General features: G+C 39.6%; 1 protein-coding gene across 2 annotated transcripts; it reads left to right on the top strand.

The window, feature by feature from the left end:
* The first annotated feature begins 4,131 nt into the window (after nucleotides 1-4,131).
* On the top strand, nucleotides 4,132-17,895 carry LOC105927115 (ras-related protein rab7). 2 transcript variants are annotated; one of them, XM_012863722.3, is made up of 6 exons: nucleotides 4,132-4,510; nucleotides 9,667-9,726; nucleotides 13,248-13,374; nucleotides 13,513-13,731; nucleotides 16,243-16,371; nucleotides 16,509-17,895. In XM_012863722.3, exons 2-6 carry the CDS (start codon nucleotides 9,674-9,676, stop codon nucleotides 16,602-16,604), a joined length of 624 nt encoding a protein of 207 aa, XP_012719176.1. In that variant the 5' UTR covers nucleotides 4,132-4,510; nucleotides 9,667-9,673; the 3' UTR covers nucleotides 16,605-17,895. The 2 variants fall into 2 exon arrangements, with proteins under 2 accessions (XP_012719176.1, XP_012719177.1); XM_012863723.3 differs by lacking the exon at nucleotides 4,132-4,510 and adding an exon at nucleotides 9,491-9,582.
* Nucleotides 17,896-18,990: the final 1,095 nt, after the last annotated feature.

Here is an 18,990-nt window from a genome sequence, read left to right as displayed (position 1 = left end):
GTGCATTTTATTTCAAGTCCATGGGATAAATTAACACTAAGTAGTGAACACATCCTAAATCGAAAAGGGTATGTCGTTTTTTTTTTTTTTCAAGCCATCCCGATCTACAAAAACGTATTGTGAATTTGAATTCACCTCCCTTTACTTTGATACCACTAAACGACATACATTGCAGTCAATCTCTCTCAGAAACCACCCGCCTAAATACAGAGTCCACCTGTTTGCCATTTAATCTCGGCATGAATACGGCTGCTCTGTGAAGACGTCACAGATTTGTCAGAGAATATGTCAGGTTTGCACCTTTTTTTTTCCACAAGACATTTAGGGGACACAGTTAACATGTCGATGCCTTTTCTACATGTATGCTAAACACGTGTTACAGAAAACTGCCACTTCATGTCACCCCGATGGCACTGTTCCCACTGTGAAGCATGGCCATGGCAGAGTCATGCTACAAGTTTTCTTAAACAGGGAGAAGAAGCTGCTCACAGCTATTGGGGAGATGGTCGGAGCTAAACACGGGTCCATTCTTTAGGAATGCATGTTAGAGGCAGCAAAGAGACATGAGACTGAGGCCGAGGTTCATTCTCCAGCAGGACATCGACCTTAAACAACCCTGAACGCAACACCCTTATTGTTAGTATATTTAGCCCAGAGCTGGGATGCATGACACCAGTGCAACAATTATAGTTCCCCTTTTCCCTTCTTTTTTGGGGTTCATACTAATGCCATATTTCTGTTAGCTCTTATTTAATTCATTTTAGATTCTAGCTGCTGGCTTGGATTGCTCAAACAGTGAGAGGCGTTGTTAAAATTGTTCACACATTCACAAAAAGAGGAGTCTCTCAAACAATAAACACATTTTAATCTTTTTATTCGGTTCCATTTTCCGATGTTAAAATAAACATTGCTGAAAGTTGTTAAAGTTTGTCATTTGAATTTGTTTTACAACTTTGATTGTTTTGGGGGGGGGGGGTGCATAAGAGGTGTCAAGAATATTCTTAAACTAATTTGTAGAAGGTCAGACAGAAAATCTTAGGCCAACTTTGAATATCTAAAAATATTTTACTTTATTTTATTTTTATCTTCTTTAGATGTTTGCAAATCTTTCTCTTTTTTTTTTTTTTTGAAGCCCACTATGCACATTAATATGTTTGCATTTAGAATTCCTTAAATGGTCCATTTCATCATTGTCTTTATTGTCATTGCAACTTTGTTCATTCCTATATGTGTCCTCTGCATTTAACCCACCTCTTGGGCAGCAGCAGGCTGCCACTGTCTGGGGAGCATTCAGGGGATAAGGGTCTTGCTCAGGCACCCAGGGTAGGATTCACACCCAGGACCTTGCACTCTCTCCAGGTAACAAGCGTCCTGGTATACCACCAAACTCCCCCAAACGGAAAAAATAAGGACAGATCTGCAGACAATGCTTCTTATGAGGGGTTTATAACATCGTTTCCTACATTTATATGCAGAATAAGTTAGTAACTACAGAAAAGTTGCCACATTTACACATACTGCTGCTCTTCAAGCTCACATAAGATGTCCTGGGCAAACAATGCATTCTTTTGCAGCCTAGCACAGGTTAGGCTGTATTATTTTTCTACTGACACAAAGACTAAATATATTAGTTTGTCTGATTTTGTGTGTTAGGGTCTGTTTATGCCCTGCTGGATCATGCCTTTGCTGCTAATTCATCAGATGCAGGAGTCTACTTTTTTTCCCCCAGGCATGTTAAAGCCCTTTGAAGTATAACTGGTCTATTAAAAGAAAACTGGTGTTTGAACTGACACTGACCTCTAGTGGTGAAAACTATTTACATTTTTTTGTGTAACATGATGACAAATCACTGCAATGAACAAGACTGCATTCAACTAACCAGAACATGGCCAGCATATTTACACACATAGAAGTGAAATAATATTATTAGAATTAGAGCACCATTTTGACAGGGGGATTAATCCTACCACTTTTCAACTGTTCCTTTGTAAAAAATAATAATAATTGAAAACAGGTCTTGCTGGTCAGAAACTGGAAAACCGTATACAGTATTATTGCTACAAAAGGAGAAACTGTTTTACAAAGTGAGAATCACGATTTAACAAAAGTAAGTGCAGGGAAGTTTTAACGGTGCCACATTGTAAAATGACGCCATGTAATTTCTCCTTCAGAGTGTTGGAGGTAGTGTGTTTGTTGAGTTGTGTCACTGTTAAAAACAGACAACAGCACCAGATAAAAACAGGGTTTTTGGACAAACAAGACCTTTATGTCTCCTGCCGATTTCATTCTGACTCACAAATTAGGACAGCTATCATGTTTTGGCCATGGGTGGTTCCCAAGCACCTGTCCACATCAGGTGAGTGTAAATAGTAAGATAGTAGAAGCTCTTGTAAAGCAACGTGTTTCAGTAGCAGTTCACAAGTATATTGAATTTAAGAAAAAAATGGCTTTCAGTTTGGCAAATTCTTTTTTTGTCTGCTATCATAATTACACATTTATAGATAAATCCCTGTAAGAATTGACTGCATGTTGTGTTAGTCACTGCAGCATCTACATTCAGATGAAACTTAATTTGCAGCTTCAGCACGTGTGCGTAGAGCATGCAAACAAAGTGAAACACGACTATTCACGTGAATGGGGTTCCCTTTTCATTGGATGAGGAACAAAGCCCATTGTGGTTGAAGACTCTTAATTAAAATTGATTAACAATACTGCAGAGAGGCAGATCAGGAATGATTTTAGTTTAAAAACAATTCTGAGTAACTCACTGTTTATGAAAAGTAGTATATCAGTGTAAAACATTTCTCTCCATTCTTCACAGCATTCTTAGTCTAGCCTACAGCAGAAAATTAGATCTGTAAAAACAGACAAATTTAAAATTTATTTTGCTCTTTGCAACACAGAAAATACTGCATCAATACTGATTTCAAAGCTAGATTTTTACTTAATGATATAGCAGTTCGATAGCTGGAGAATCACTCTGGTCCCACAGGAGCCACCGATTCTGATAGAACACAAAGCTTTCCCATATTTGTCAAATTCTTTCCTATGGTCTTTGTTCAAGTACAATTTATTTTATAACAGAAGAATTCCCAAAACAGCAACTCTCATCCACACTTTTTGATGTCTTTGATGTCTGATGGCAAAAAGAGTCTGACATTTTGAATGCAAAGGGACCCTATTTCACTATGTGTGTAGTTGTGTTCACTTGTAAAGCAAAAAGAAGTTATTTGATACTGTTCAAGCACATTAGCTGACAAAATATTCAGTCATGTGAATAAAAAAAAGAACATGCTATTTGCTACTTAGACAGAGGTGTGAGAGAAACTGCAGGATGCACTGAACTGTAGCTTTACTCCTTTGCTCGGCTCTACTGTCAGCAGCCCATTGGTAAAAAAAACCCACCTTAATTTAGTTTTAGAGGTTGTTGATACACTTTGAGTTTATATTCTTTTGTTTAAAGCAAAGCAAAAGACATTACAGTCACGATTAAATCTAGGCGTGAGTCATATATTATCGAGAGGATCCCTATCCAGACTGCAAAGACTCTATGTGAATGCCCAACACCTCTTTTCTGGGTTAAATATCCAAAGTTTTCTCTATTAAAATGCGAGGTACATCCATTTTTTTATTACTCGGTTGAAAAAAAGTTGACCGATCACTTTAAGTTTGCCAGGTAAAAAAAAAGAAAATAAAATAAAAGTTTATTTCAAAGTTCTCAAAAAAAGATATCCACTCATTGACATGTTCATTTGAATGCATTCATGTATAACAGTGCATGAGTTATAGAGATAAGATAGACAGCCAAAAGATCCCCTGGTCATGCATGGAGCCCGGTGGGTTATGACACACATCAGTGGTTGTGTTTCTAACAGAGTGAGCTCTATTTTGTCAACACTTGATAACCGCTCTGGCCTCCGTGTTTTGTAGATTTTAGCACTAATTTATTCTTTATCTTAGTAAAAAAAGAAAATGCACCTTCATATCAATAAGTTTTCCACCATACAGTGAAACGCCAACAATTTAATTACTGTCAAAAAATATGTATATATCTTTTACAAAGTTCTGTTTGAGCTCTCGTGACAGGGGTGGGCTGCGTCTGACGTCACACAACGACGTGATCGCAGAGGAGGAAGTGAAAGGAGAAGCCAGATCATAGGTTGGGGTAGTAGGTAGTTAGCTGATTGGGAGACAAGAAGGCTAGCTCTCTAGCACAGTGCCAAATTTAGAACTTTTTATTTGTACCATTAGCTCGTCGGTTAACGGCACGCATCGCTTTTTTTTAGCTGTCTTCGCCAAGGAAAGCGCATTTCTGGGGGTGCGGGTTTTTTTTTGAGGCGACTCGGTGCCCAATTAACGCCGGCCGACAAGTCGAGCTCCGGGGAGCTAGCTGGCTAACGTAACGCCTAATTCGGCTAGCTGTCCTGAACAATAACAGCTAGTTAGCGCGCAGCCCGGCTCCCGTACGGCCCGCTAGTCGCCTCTCCAGAGCGTCCCCCCCGACATTAAGGTAAGTTTTTTTTTTTTTTTTTAGGCTTCACAGATCGTCCGTGTGTTTTAATCTGTGCCCAGACAGCTTGGTGTCCGGTCCACCCTGATGTTGAAACCGTTAATGGTGGTGCAGTGTGTGTGTGTGTGTGTGTGTGTGTGTGTTTTCGAGAAGCTGGTTGGTAAAAGGGGGAAAAAAAAAAGGCCGGCATTTGTTTCGGTCTGGGTCGATTCTAACAAGGAAGAAGAGCCGGCGAAGACCGCAAAAAATCCCTTTATCATGGCTGTGGCGCGATGGTTGTTTATTTGCTTACATGGGAATATTTAAAATGGCCAATTTCTGTGGCAGGAGGGAGAGGGAGGGCTCGTCGCAGATTTCTAAGCGATGGGCTGATTTGGGATCATATGCCACAGGAAGCAAGGAGTCTTTTAGGCGGACAAGGGTCGACGCTGGGCCCGTCAGCTGACAGCCGGGTTCTCATGTTTGTCTTTGCGTTGCCAGACAGCTGAAACTTGCCGCTGGTGTTCTGTGAAAAAGCACTTTTTGTTTCGCTTATGGCTCTCCGGCTATGCAGGTACGGCTCGTCTGCTTTGATCTTAGCTTTCTCTGGCTTAGATCGGTTGGGTATTTTTGCCTCTTTTTTTTTTTTTAAAAAAATGAAATTGGCATTGACTCTTTAAGTGGACTTTTAAATTACAGCATATTTGTATGCAAGTGATGCACACATAGCCACGTTTGCTACTAAGTTGGTGAAACTGAACAGATCTCCTGCTCTGTTACTTTTGTTTTCCTTTCTAAAACCAGTGGCGGATCTAGACCAAATTTACCAGGGGGGCCAGGGTGGGGCCAGTGTTGTTGTTTTTTTTTTTTTTTTGTCATGGGGGGACTGAAAAAAAAAAAAAAAATTAAAACTGGGAACACTTGGCAAAATTTAATAATTTGTTATATTAAGTGAGCTACAGAGCCAAAGAGCCACATGCTTATCTGGACCTGCAGGTTGTAGACCCCTAAGAACTGTGATCCTGTCTCAATACGGCTGAAATCAAACGTGCAACGCTTTAATTTTAAAATTATTATTATTAAATTAAAAATGTAAAGTTAAAATAAATAAATGGGCCCAAGGGATCAACCAGTTACAATTTCTGTTCCAGCACACATCATCCAAAGAAATTGATTCTGAATGGTGTCTTCAGTACAGGGGGCCCTGGCCCTTGTTGGCCCCTGTCTAGGACCGCCCATGTTTAAAACCTAAACACACCCATAGCGACGCGCGTGCTTTTAGCGGTGTGTTGAATGTTAGACTGTAGGCAGCTCCGGTTTATCAGTAGATACCATAAAACAAACAAAAGGGAGCGAAACTGTTGGGAAGAGTTCTTATTTTAAAACGCATGGCATTTTGTTTGATTTGATTAAACCAATTTTTTTTTTAAACAAAGTGGACATAAAATAACTTTCAGGCGAAACCAAGATCATATGCATGTAGATTTAAAAAAAAAAAATCTATAGATCATTTATCGCTTTCGTTTTACGTGGAATAGTTTTGACCAAAAATCACAAATGATCAGCATATACTTTAGACGTTACATGGAATTTCCTTTTTTTTAATTCTCTTTTTATTATGAAGAATACCAGAAATATTGTCACTAATCAAGCAATTAAAACTCAAATGACAGTGTCATACGTCACAAATGATTGTAGTTTGTAAATAAAGTTGTTAAAGTCTGCTTCCTCCTCCTTTTGCAGTTCACAGCAGGCCAGGTTAATCAACGTTGTGCCGATTTAACAGTGATAATTAATCCAAGTATTATTAAAAAGAACCATCAGGTGTCTGTGGAATAATTGTGAAAGTTTTGTTACTTACTCATAAAAAAAAACAAAAGAAACAGCTGCTGTCACAGTGCCCACTGTTTCGTCTTTTTGGATTTAAATAAAGAAAATCTAAATTTGAACTTTAGATTGGCTGACCGTTTACTTAATGATTGACTGCTGTCATCGACAAACTTTCCAAAACGTAATCGACTTCTTGTAGTTTACCCAATACCAGAGTGTGACTCTACATACCAGCCGATGGCTTGGAATGGCCAGAATTTCCATTATTGCTTGACTTTGTTTTTTTCAGTCCACAAGGTTAACATGGCCTGAATTTTCTGCTCTTTCTTCTGTTTCTCTTGCTTAATATTGCACCTTTTGATGTAAAAAAAACATTTTTCTTATTTAGTAATGTCATTTCGCTTCAAGTGTAGAAGGTAATACAGGTTTATTGTCACTGGACACAGGTATCAGCATTGCGTTACTTCCTGGACTGAGAAATAATACTTTTTTTTTTTTTTTAAACTAAAGACAAACTAAATACAAATTAATAAAGTAAAATAAGTCTTTAGGACTAGATTTGGTTGTGCCTAGTTCTTGGTTGTGTGTTAGCTTAGAAACTGATGTCTGTGCTTTTATTTTTTTCTTAGTTTTTTTTTTTGTTCTGCAGCTATAAAAACCAACCAGAAGTCCTAATAATGATCTGACGCAGAGACAAAGGGAAATACATTGAACTTTGCCTTGGAAATCTGTATTTAATCCCACGTGTGGGCATTCATTCCCCATATCAGCGCGAGTGGGTTTTATCTGCTCTTGTCTTAAACATGCAGTCAGAGAGGAATTACTTTGGTCAAGTTCACCGTGTCACAGTTTTCAGCACGTTTCTCCATTTGACTCCATGAGGAGTTATGTAATATTGGAAAGTTCTGGTGCGATTGGACGCGTTTTAACAGCTACTTTGCACCGTACTGCGTGGATCTAAAGTAACTAGTTAGTAACTTTTGTACAGATTAATTTGCTATACTGTGCAAATCTCTTTAAGCAGTAGATAAAATGTGATTTCCTGTCACCGATCTGTCGCCAGGGTGATGTTTTCATGTCTGAATAACGTCGGGTCATCGGCTTCGTCACAATGACTTTTCTTTCTAAGTAAATTGCCTTTGCTCAGCTGATCCGTTTCTCCTCTGATCATGTGACTGTGGTTTGGCCACACCTTTACTTCAGGTGCTGGCTGTTGTTTCCAGCTCTCCGCTGCGTGACAGGAATGTTGGGACTGGAGTGCCACGCTTATCCACTTCAGATAAAACACAAATGTACTTTGCTGCTCTCAGGGGGCCGCCGCTCAAGGGTTTGTCTCGTTTAAGCCAATCTTTGATTCATATGTTTCAAATAAAACGTCTTGGTCTAAAACCCCCGTTTGCACACAAAAGCAAGCCAGTTTGGGGCGCTGGCGGGAAGCGGGGAGCCTTGCTGTTAAAACACCCGTCATTGTGTTTTATGGCCTAAAAAAAGATTGAAGCAAACAATTATTTCCTTGAATACTAATGACCGAGCTGTTTGTTGATGGGTCTCAAACTGAGAATAATAACGGCTGTTTAAAAACGTCTCTGGATAAGATGTGGAAATACACACCCTTTATGTATCTGGAATAGAAATCCTGTTGACTCCTGGGAAAAACCGGCGCCGGACGTTACGGTGTGCAGCAGCTACGGCTTTTCTCACAGAATGTGCATGCAGACAGAGAAACTTAGCTGTGCTTTTTTTGTTTTTTTTTCACAAGGAATGGAGCGACACTTTACTCACCCTGAATCCCCCAAAAGTCTGAATAGAGACGGCAGACGTTTCTAGAACAGTGGTTTATTTAGTCTCTTGTGTTTTTTTGGAAGGACGTGTTTTCACAGCTAGTCCCTGAAGGCTGGACCGTACTCCTCTGGGCTGTGCGTAGCTTTTCCAGGAGGTTTAACAGGCCTGACCCGCTGATGCCCATTTGACCAGCTCCTTTGCTTTTTCCCTTGAGGAACACATAAACTATTGAGTTGGTAGAGAAAATGAAGGAATTAAAAGATAATCTGTTATGAAACTTGAATAAGGCGTCAGTGGTTGGTGTGTTTGGAGACTGAGAATAGTAGCAGTTCTTAGTTTTGATGCATTCAAGGAATTTGGTCAGGTTTCTCTTTCTGACCTGTTTCTGACTTAATTTAGTTCTTTACTGTACAACTTATTGAATGGCTGATTTTATATTTCTTGGTCAAACGCCAGAGTATAATAATAATTAATTTCCTGTTTTTTTAATTTTTTTTACTTTATTATTTCATGATCTAGTTTGTGCTTTATATCTATACGCTGTTGTATAACAGATTCCTAACTTACCAATGTAAAACAACTTGATTGACGCATCTCATATTGTGCAATTTAAAGACAGTTTTAAGAAGTAATTGATATTGCCTACGTCGGTAATGCATTCTCTAACACAGGCTATTTTTTTATCATTTTTACTTCAAGTCACATTTACCGTTGCTTGTTAAATAAACCACAGTTTGGGCAATAGTTTATCTCAAAACTACTAAATTGTTTTTGCACACATTTAAAGCTGCTATGTGCGTTTTAACAGACCATCCTCTAAATACGAGCTTAAACAAGATGTCTGAAGGTTTACTAACCAGCTGGCCATTGATCTGTAGTCGGCAGATACTCAAATACTCAGAAATTCAGATTTTCATTCTAGTAAGTGCAATAAAACATAAAACTCCATTTTCAGTTTTAAGGGTATAAACTTCCAACCTTTTTCTTTTCTATTTTCACTCTAAAATCAGATTAAGATTGGAGATGTGCTTTGATATAGAAATGGTCAAATTTATTGTTCAGTGAAATTGAAAACTCTATGCCTCTATCAGAGAACCTGAAGCTCAGTTCTTCATTCATCTTGTAGTTCTTGGAAATAAATCTGAATTGTCAGGTGAGACTGTCGCTTCGCTGCGTTAAAGCATTTCAGATCGCCTCTCGTCGTTATTCCCTGCTTTGATGCGTACTGGGAGTAATATGCTCGTTATCAGGTTATATATATATATAATATATTACAGGCAAGGGTTGACCCTCTGCGCCAACTTCCTGTTGTGTGCCACTGGAAGAGGGAAGGGGAGAGAGGCGCACTCCGCCCCCTCGTGATCGTCTCAACCGCTCGGGAAGCACATGACTAGAATGAGTCGCATTCAAACTTTACTGCTGTGGGAGCATGAAAGCCGGAGTCAATGTTTCCCAATAGGCCAGTCCTCGTCGAGTTAGCCGTACGTTTGTGTGAATTTCACAGCCTCTGCGCTCTATGGGGCTATATAAAAAAAGTTTAACCGTTGTGCTTTTTCTTCCTGCAGCTGAACAATGACGTCTAGGAAGAAAGTGCTCCTTAAAGTCATCATCCTGGGAGATTCTGGGTGAGTCACAACACGCCCTGTTGTTCTTCTTCATGCCAAATCCAGCAGTGTGAAGGAGATCACAGACCCGTGCTAAATATAGTTTGGGAAACTTTTTTGTTGCTTGTGTTTCTGGATGGATTCTGCTCGGTGCCGCTTCCTCTTTGCCGTCGGCTGCAGTCATAAGCTGTATCCAGGCAGAGTTCACCGCCTGCTCCCTCTGACGGCGCTGTGGCCTCTTATCTGCCGACCTGTCGGGAATTGGTCACTTGTTTTTAAAGATGGCTGCTGCGTCAAGCAGTGACAATACTGGGTTACTGACTTCGCTTCTATTTTCTATCAAAACTGAAACATTTCTTCAGGTTTTACGTTTAGTTTTCCGTTTAAATGATAAACGGTAGCACATGTAGGCATTAATGTTTGATTGGGCTAAACGGGGAAATCAGAAATCAGAAAAGGGCTTCTTTTTAATTTACTCTGCTAGAGATTAAGTTTAGAGACAGTTTGAATCGAGGTGTTTGATGGACCTCGACTGTCTTTACAAATCATTGCACATAAGCATTCCCCCGGTTTTCATCAGCGCTTCTTCTCTGATTATTTTTTTTAATAAATACTGTTGATTCAGTATTTACTTAGACCTTGACTGCTCAGCTGTTTTCACTAAAACAATGTCTATGCTTGCCAACATTATTGTTTTATCTCTTCTTTTTTTTCTCAAAGTTGTTGAATTTTTGCAGACTGTTCATCTTCTACTGCCACTCAGTGATTGTTATTTGGCCTTATTTATTCACACACATGCAGTCGGTGGAATTGAGCCTGATGTAGATGATGTTCTTCTACGCAGGGGGAACGTTGTTTTTGTCACCTTTTTATAAAACAAGAGTAACATGCTCATGACAAGTTGATGTCACTGTTTTTAGATTTAAAAGCTAAGTCGACACTTCATTGGGTGGATTTCTTTCATCTTATCTTGTGTTATTGTTGCATTCATACATTAGGGCTAGGCAATAAAGAGAAATACCGTGCTATCTTTTATAAGCCTCACTCCAGATCATTTTCTCTTGCATAAAATAATTTTAATCTCCTTGTTTTGCTTCAGCACCAGAAAGAATGAAATGGTTACTTTTTTATTTGTATAGCGCATTATCAAGTCCAACCACCACAAAGTGCTTTACACTACAGTCATTCATTCACCCATTCATGCCGTTTGAACCCCCCCCCCCCCAATTGAGACGCACGCATTCTCTTGCAACCTGCACATGCATATTGGTGCAAATCGGTTGCTTTTAATAACATAACTGTTTATGGGGAAATTGAACCTTAAAGGAGCAATAAGCGAAATTTCACCTCTAGGTTGTTGAACACCGTCTGTAGACCAAAACAAAATGTATGGCAAGCCACTCCTCTTTCCACCTCCAAGATCTAAGCACCAGACCAGTTATATGTTGCAATTTTACGTTTTTTGTCAAAAACAGAATGCCCTGAATGAACACCAGGATCACGGTGGGCAGCTCACAAGCCCACCGGGCTGCATTAAACAATGCTAACTGTGTTAGCTGGGCTACCAGCATAACGGTAACGCCTGGCCCATCGCTGGTCAAAACTCCAACAATTAACCCACCTGCCATAGATGTAGCACTGTTGAATTGAATCAGCATAGCAACACAAGTCTAACAAGACTGTAACACCAACAAAAACAAAGATTTGACTTCATGTTGTTACTCGCCTGGAGGAGAAAAGCTAGCTCTGAGTCAGACTGCAGCTGCTTCTGCTCTGAAATGCTCTCCACCTTGGAAACGTGAGGCTGATGTTAATCCACGTTCTGTCTCTTTCCTTATCTGACAACTGCTTCGCCAAAGAACGTTGTTTTTTTTGGGTTTTTTTTTTTTTGTGTAATAACGGGTCCTGATGGTCTACAGGTTGAACGCGGCGGTGGTATTTTATGAGCAGGGAGGGGCTAAGCACTGACATGGACGTACACACACACAGTCCCCGGCTTTGTAAACAAGGAGAACAAGAAGGTGTGTGATGTCAGACCATACTCCATCTGAAAACATACCTTTTAGTATTTCACATCACAATTTTTTTTTTAGATTTATCTAAAATAATGTGATTTCGCTTATTGCTCCTTCAACTGATTTGACATCAAACAAATTTGCATGCAGATGTTTTATTGTTGCGTCCCTTTCATGTAGCAAGAGTGCACCGTACCTGAGTGGTCGTTCAGCTTTTAAAATGCACATAAATCTGGTAAAGTTTGTTCAAACCTACTTCAGGTCTTAAAGGAACAATACGCGATTCTGCACAAATTTGACTTGTGAGTGAGAACAGTTTAGTTTGACGTTAATTAATAAAACAGTTTTAGTTTTATTCATTTGTATTTAGTTTGACGAGAAACCCTCGACATGCACCAGACTAAACACGCAGCTCAAGCTCGTCTGCAATCCGCTGAAGGAAACGGGGCTTTGTTGAGGGACTTTTCTTCGTTTTCTCTGACATAAATGGCTACGTCTGGGGAAAATGAGACTTTATTTGAATGGTCAACAGTTACATGCGTGCCATGCTGTTCTTTTTACATCCCCCTGTGGTGCACGCTGCTGGAGGAGCTGCTGCTTACCAACGGCTCCACGCCTCGTTCTGCCACTGGCAGAGAAAGTCGTCCCTGGTTGTCCCCAGTTCGCTGCTTATTCCTACCAAAAAAAAAACCTGGACTGGCTCGATCACGCATTTAGTCAACTAATATCAAATTAAGTCTTTTACCTCATAATACATTAATCAGACAAAAATAAATTCAGGTAGTTCCTTTTAAGTAAGAAAATCAATTTATTAATGCCATTTGCGCTTTACAGAAGCTGCACAAATTGCACAAACTAAAATGTCTTTGGAGAAGTTCCTGGACATGAAAGCTGATTGTATCTTGGTTAGTGATGCACGATATTAAAAATTTCAACCGATATCGATAACCGATAATTTTCTGATTTTTCATGGCCGATATCTATTCCGATACCGATAAGTTCATATTCAATATATTTTTTGCATAATCTGTTGCTTGTGCTATGAAAAACAAATTATTTAGTAGCTCTGGTTTATCTATAACAGCAAACAAAAGGTTTTGGCTCTTCAAATGATTTATTTTTTTTTATACCATCACACAAAAAAGTTGTAATTTGCTTTTAATAACAAAAGACACAAATCAATTTAGAATACAAAGAGCATCCCTTAAACATCCTGATAGTAAGGAACACAAAATCCACAGGTCTTGTCCCACTTTGGGGCTACTCTGGCTGAATAAAATTCCACAATATTTAATTAATTTATCGGCTATTTTTATCGGAAGAATTTACTTATCGGGCCGATATAAAATTCCACCACATTGGCCGAATATTTTATCGGTCAGATGTATATCCTGCATCCCTGATCTTGGTATATTTATGCCTTATTTGGGTTAACCTGCTGGCACGGATTAAATAAATCAGGCACATGAAGTTTAGCTGTCGTGTTTTTGTTCTTCTGTAATGATCTGCCTTCTGCTGTCTCCTCAGAGTTGGAAAGACCTCCCTAATGAACCAGTACGTGAACAAAAAGTTTAGTAACCAGTACAAAGCAACAATAGGGGCAGATTTCCTCACCAAGGAGGTAATGGTGGACGACCGGCTTGTTACGATGCAGGTATATTTGGAACTTAATTACTCATTTTGTGACAGTAAAGGCAACAGAAATGATAGAAATACTGAAAAACTTCCTTGTTTAAAAGCCTCAGTCAGATGGCATTAATTGAGCCTGTTTTTGTTTTTTGTGTTTTTTCAGATCTGGGACACAGCTGGCCAGGAAAGGTTTCAGTCTTTGGGCGTAGCGTTCTACCGCGGGGCAGACTGCTGCGTGCTGGTTTTCGACGTGACCGCGCCCAACACCTTCAAGACGCTCGACAGCTGGAGGGATGAGTTTCTAATCCAGGCCAGCCCCCGAGATCCCGAGAACTTCCCTTTCGTGGTGCTAGGCAACAAGATCGACCTGGAGAACAGACAGGTCGTTATTGGTTCCTCATTCCTCAGACAGTGTCTAATGCTCACTCTGAGGCTGATGTACAGTAAACTCGCTGCAAATCCGCTGCCATCACGTGTGCGTTTCTCATGTTTGATCCTCTCTCTACGTACGGTTGTACTAGTTCAGAGCGCACTCCAAACTCTGACCTATGAAGGCGTGAAACTTGTTACTCTTTTCTGGCGTATTAGAGCACCTGGTGAGAAAGTAAAGCACGTTACATAGACCTGGTGCCGTTGCAACATGTAAGAGTTGAGTTGATTCATAAGCAAACAAAATATAAACTAAAATGAGCAATATTTGAATGATCTTAAAGGAAAATTGAATAGTTGCAGTTTGTTGTCAGACGAGAGAGAGAGAGAGAACGGATACAGGCGAGTGGATTTGTCCTCACACTGTAATTCCTTGCTGTCAGTCGTCTCGGGTCGGCAGGAATAACATCCTCCGTCTGCTCAAGTCTTCGGTGTGTTTGATCGATTCAAGAATCAATGGTTTGCACATATCCATTATGCCTATGTAGGGGGAAAAGTAGGATGATACTATTATTATTAGATGGGGAATGACTACAACATGTTGACGTTCTGCAATAGCGGAGAGGTCATGATGTCGTCCGTAAGGCCGGCTCTGGTCACTGCTGGTCTGGGCTCCTCTTCCTTCAGCGCTAGTAACGCTTTACCTTTTTTATTAATATGCAGGGTTTTTTTTTTTTTTGTTTGTTTGAAGGGCCTGTTTGTCGTTTCAGTTTTGAGTACATAGACATTCCTGCATTTGGTGAGCATCTATTCAGAAGTTTAATAACAAACGGGAATTTGACACATACTGATGTAAAAACGGTAAATGCTAAATATACAGTTGTGTTCAAAATAATGGGAGACTGTTTTTTTGATATACAGGACTGAAGTTCTTTATTTTCTGTAATGCAATTAAAAAACATGAAATGTCATACATTCTGGATTCATTACAAATCAACTGAAACATCGCAAGCCTTTTATTGTTTTAATATCGCTGATTATGGCTTACAGCTTAAGAAACCCAAATATCCTATCTCAAAATATTAGAATATCGTGAAAAAGTAAACTAGTAGGCTATTCAACTAATCACTTGAATCGTCTAATTAACTTGAAACACTGCAGGGTTTCCTGAGCCTTGAAAAACACTCAGCTTGGTTCAGTAAACTAAATCACAAGTATGGTAGTGGTTAAGAGACGACATAAGATTCTCACAGTAACTGGTGTACTGACCATGGCATTACTGTCCTTGATTGGCCTGCCAATTCCCCTGACCTGAACCCCATAGAGAATTTGTGGGGTATTGTGAAGAAGAAGCTGAAAGACACCAGAGCCAACAATGCAAATGAGCTAAAGGCCGCTATTGAAGCATCCTGGGCATCCATAACACCTCAGCAATGCCACAGGCTGATTGCCTCCATGCCACGCCGCATTGACGCAGTAATCTGTGCAAAAGGATTCCCAACCAAGTACTGAGTGCATTAATGGACATTTTCAAATGTTTGATTTTGTTTTGCTGTTATAATTTTTTTTTTACTTGGTCTGAGGAAATATTCTAATATTTTGAGATAGGATTTTTGAGTTTTCTTCAGCTGTACGCCATAATTAGCGATATTAAAACAATGATTTGTAATGAATCAAGAATGTATGACATTTCATGTTTTTTAATTGCATTACAGAAAATAAAGAACTTTATCACAATATTCTAATTTTCTGAGACAGTCCTGTATATCTAGAGAGAGAGAGAGGGAGCTCAAAATTCTTAAAATAGCTTTTGTTTGACTTGATACATACATTTTCAATCAAATTTCTCACTTTACAAAAAGTGAGGGAGGGGGGGGGGAACAAATTGGTTGTTAAAATAGTTTTTATTCTTTTTTAAATCTAAATGCCCGAACATTTGCTGAATAAACTGAAAAGTACTTGAAGTACTTTAGCCTCCTGCGGGTGGCTGAGCTAATATTCAGAGGCGTAAGCAGCACCGCTTCCCATCTGGAGAGCTTGGTTCCTATCAACAGGCCTTCTAGCCCACGGTTCCTCTGCATTCCTTGGTTTTGCCTTAGCAACGCCATGTTGGATCTCAGCCCAGGTTCTCTGTTGGATAAAGGCCGAGGTGTTGACATTCTTTGTCTGGAACCAAGATGCTGCTCTTTCCGGTGTCTGGGGTTGCCGGCAAAACCTTTTACTCACAGTACACCGTTCTTCCTAGTATCGTTGCCCCGTTTTCTTTAGACGTTCAGAAGGGACTGTGCTGTAACCGGCATGTACAATATTTGCTGCCTTCATCCATAAGTAAGGGCCACTTGTTTGTTCACAGAATGAACAGCCTCATTGATTTACCTCCATGGTTATTCTGATCCCTTACGGTTAATGATTCGGTTACAGAGACTCAGCAGCATCTATTTTATGACTGTTGGTTCTTTAATATAGAAAATGTCCGTGTCGCCGGTGATGAATTTTCACTTTTTCTCCTCCTTTGTGTGTTCAGGTGACCACTAAAAGAGCTCAGGCTTGGTGTCAGAGTAAGAACAACATCCCCTACTTTGAGACCAGCGCCAAAGAAGCCATAAACGTAGAACAGGCATTCCAGACAATTGCACGCAACGCTCTAAAACAGGTGAGTTACAGATAAAAAGAAGATAAAAAAAAACAAGTTTGAAAATCTTAAATCCAACAGTTCAGTATTTATTCGTGCTGTTAATGGAAGATGATTGATGGCATCCCTTTTTATTTTTCTGTTTGAACGCTTCACAGGAGACGGAGGTGGAGTTGTATAACGAATTCCCGGAGCCCATAAAGCTGGACAGGAACGACAGAGCCAAACCTTCTGCAGAAAGCTGCAGCTGCTGAGTGACGAACTGGACCATCCTCTGTCATCATGTCCTCACCCCCCCCCCCGTTGCATCTCATCAGCCTTCGCTCCCGGGGGAAAACGATTCCCCCACTGGTCTTCCTTACACACCGCTCATTCCACTGACACCGCCCCTCACGCTGTATGCTGCACATGGATGTATGTCCCTTCCCCCCTCCCCACTTAGTACATAAATTAATACACTAGCGCTCCCTCGTATATAAAACGATGACAAATCCAGTGCAGTCAAATCACATAAGAGAAGGAAATTTGTGACCTCACGCCCCATGACTTGGTGGTGAGTGAACTCTGGTGTTGCGTCATGATTGCCAGGCTTTGCCCCCCCCCCCCCCCCCTCGACTCCCACTGACAGGGCGAGGCGGTGGAGCCATGTTCAGAGTGCAAATAGGAAATCTGAATGGACTCCAGAACCCTCACAGCCAGCTCTGTGTTGTGAGACGATGTTGGCTAATCCCGAGACACAGCATCCCAAATATCTTCCTCTGCTTTCTGCTCGCTTTCCTTTTGCGCCCTAGCAGAACTAAATAAATATATGATGTAATTGGCTGTTAATTTAAAAGCCGATCTGAAACACTTGTGGTTTTGCACTTCTTCTTTTTTTTTTCTTCTTTTTTTTTGCCTTTAAGTGTTATGGAGGGAGGACTTTTTCTTCTGTACTTCCTCTAAAACCCCCTGCCTCCTCCAAACATCTGAGAATCTTCTGAACAATCTGGTGATTGTATTGCCTTTTCACGTCAGGATTAGGGTTTATAACTGCCTCACACTGCTGAATATATGTTACTGTGTCGAGTAAAAGCTGATTTAGGCAGTCACAGTGCAACCAGTTTAAATCCATGATATATAAAGTTTGCCTTTTATGTAACATTACCTGTACTGCTACTATTACTGCTGTATGTGTTATGTCCTCATCAGATACCTGTCAGTGCTAAAGGATCACTAAATGCATCACCAACACTGCATACACCCGTCTCCTGTCCTGTCGTCATTATTGCTGTTCTATCTATCTGCTTGTAGCTCAGGTTGGCTAAGTACTTAATATTTTTAACGGATTGTGTATTACGGTGTATAGATGGTATAGAACTGAAATCGGTTTCTCCTTTCCATTTAAAAGAAAATATTCAACAATTTGTCCTGGTATTACTCTTTTCTGTTTTTGTTTTTTTGTTTTGTTTTTTTGTTTTTTTTCTTCCTTACAGAAAACATTACAGCAATGCCAATTATGTTGTAAAAGAAAATTTGAACGTCAAATAAAACTCTTGAATATATAAATGGTTTTGTGTCTTTTTATCTATAGGTGCATCTCACTAAATTAGAAAGTTAGAATTTACTTCAGTGTTCAAATTTAAATCAAAATGAACAAAAATAAGCGCTTGAAATCAATGGCCGTGTACAGAATCTGTATTAGGAGTTTAGGATTACTGAAATGAGGATCACCTTCTACCAATATTGATAGTCCAATCTTTCTGAACAAACTGAATACAAAGAGGGGCTGGTGGTCAGTGTGGAAGCTGATATTTCCTGATTCTGGGATTTCATCACAATTAGCCTGTAATGGCATGAAACTAACTGCTGAATAAGCAAGGTAATGTGATTTCTCTGTGAATAATCCACCACAGAATATATTTTTTTTTATGCCATCATTAGAGTGCACATTGTTTGTTTTTCTACAATAACAATAGAAACACATTTTTGCTTTTTAGGTTTACAGTGAACTGGGAAAAAATTACGCAGTGTTAAAAGGGATAAAACTAGAAAATATTAAACGTGTGTGTCCTATGAAATAAATGCATCTTTAAATGTACAAGTTATTTAATAAAGCTTTATTGTCATTACTTATTACCCTAATGAAATTTTGATGAGGCAGACACTGGGTCAGAATGCTCATAGATACACATAAGACAAGATTTTTCCATTTATTTACATTTTTAACTTGATCGTACTGGCAAACACTCCCTGAGGAGCTTAAGCGTGCATGTTGTCTTTAGCAGCTAACAGACTTATTTATAAGACTCAAACTGCTATCTGGCTCAAAGTTAGATAGTCTACAATACTGTGCAATAAATTTAGTTGCTGAATTGTGCAATTTGCATATATATGTGTCTAAATGGACAATCCTTGACAGATTGAAGTGTGCGTATACACATCTGCAAGTGAGATACAGTATAAATGATTTACATCAGATCAGAAACCTTTGTAACCAGTAGAGCGTTTGTAACATGTAACAGACTATATACTAGATTTAAAGTTCCCGAATCGTTTCCCTGGTGGAAGTTGGACAAACAGTGAATCGCCCAGGTGGATGGATCTGCCAATATGTCTGACCCTAATCTGGACTCATGCAGCATAGACTGTGCCTAGGTCCTG

The sequence above is a fragment of the Fundulus heteroclitus genome, chromosome 20 (assembly GCF_011125445.2).
Source record: "Fundulus heteroclitus isolate FHET01 chromosome 20, MU-UCD_Fhet_4.1, whole genome shotgun sequence".
NCBI lineage: Eukaryota > Metazoa > Chordata > Actinopteri > Cyprinodontiformes > Fundulidae > Fundulus > Fundulus heteroclitus.
The sequence above is the reverse complement of the archived record's forward strand: the minus strand, read 5'-3'. Positions and strand labels throughout refer to the sequence as shown.

Excerpts from the sequence above, each read along its gene's own strand:
- LOC105927115 (XM_012863722.3), top strand. The coding sequence starts at position 9,674 with ATGACGTCTAGGAAGAAAGTGCTCCTTAAAGTCATCATCCTGGGAGAT. Across the intron at positions 13,732-16,242 it reads TCGACCTGGAGAACAGACAG|GTGACCACTAAAAGAGCTCA; the intron begins GTCGTTATTGGT and ends TTGTGTGTTCAG. Across the intron at positions 16,372-16,508 it reads CACGCAACGCTCTAAAACAG|GAGACGGAGGTGGAGTTGTA; the intron begins GTGAGTTACAGA and ends AACGCTTCACAG.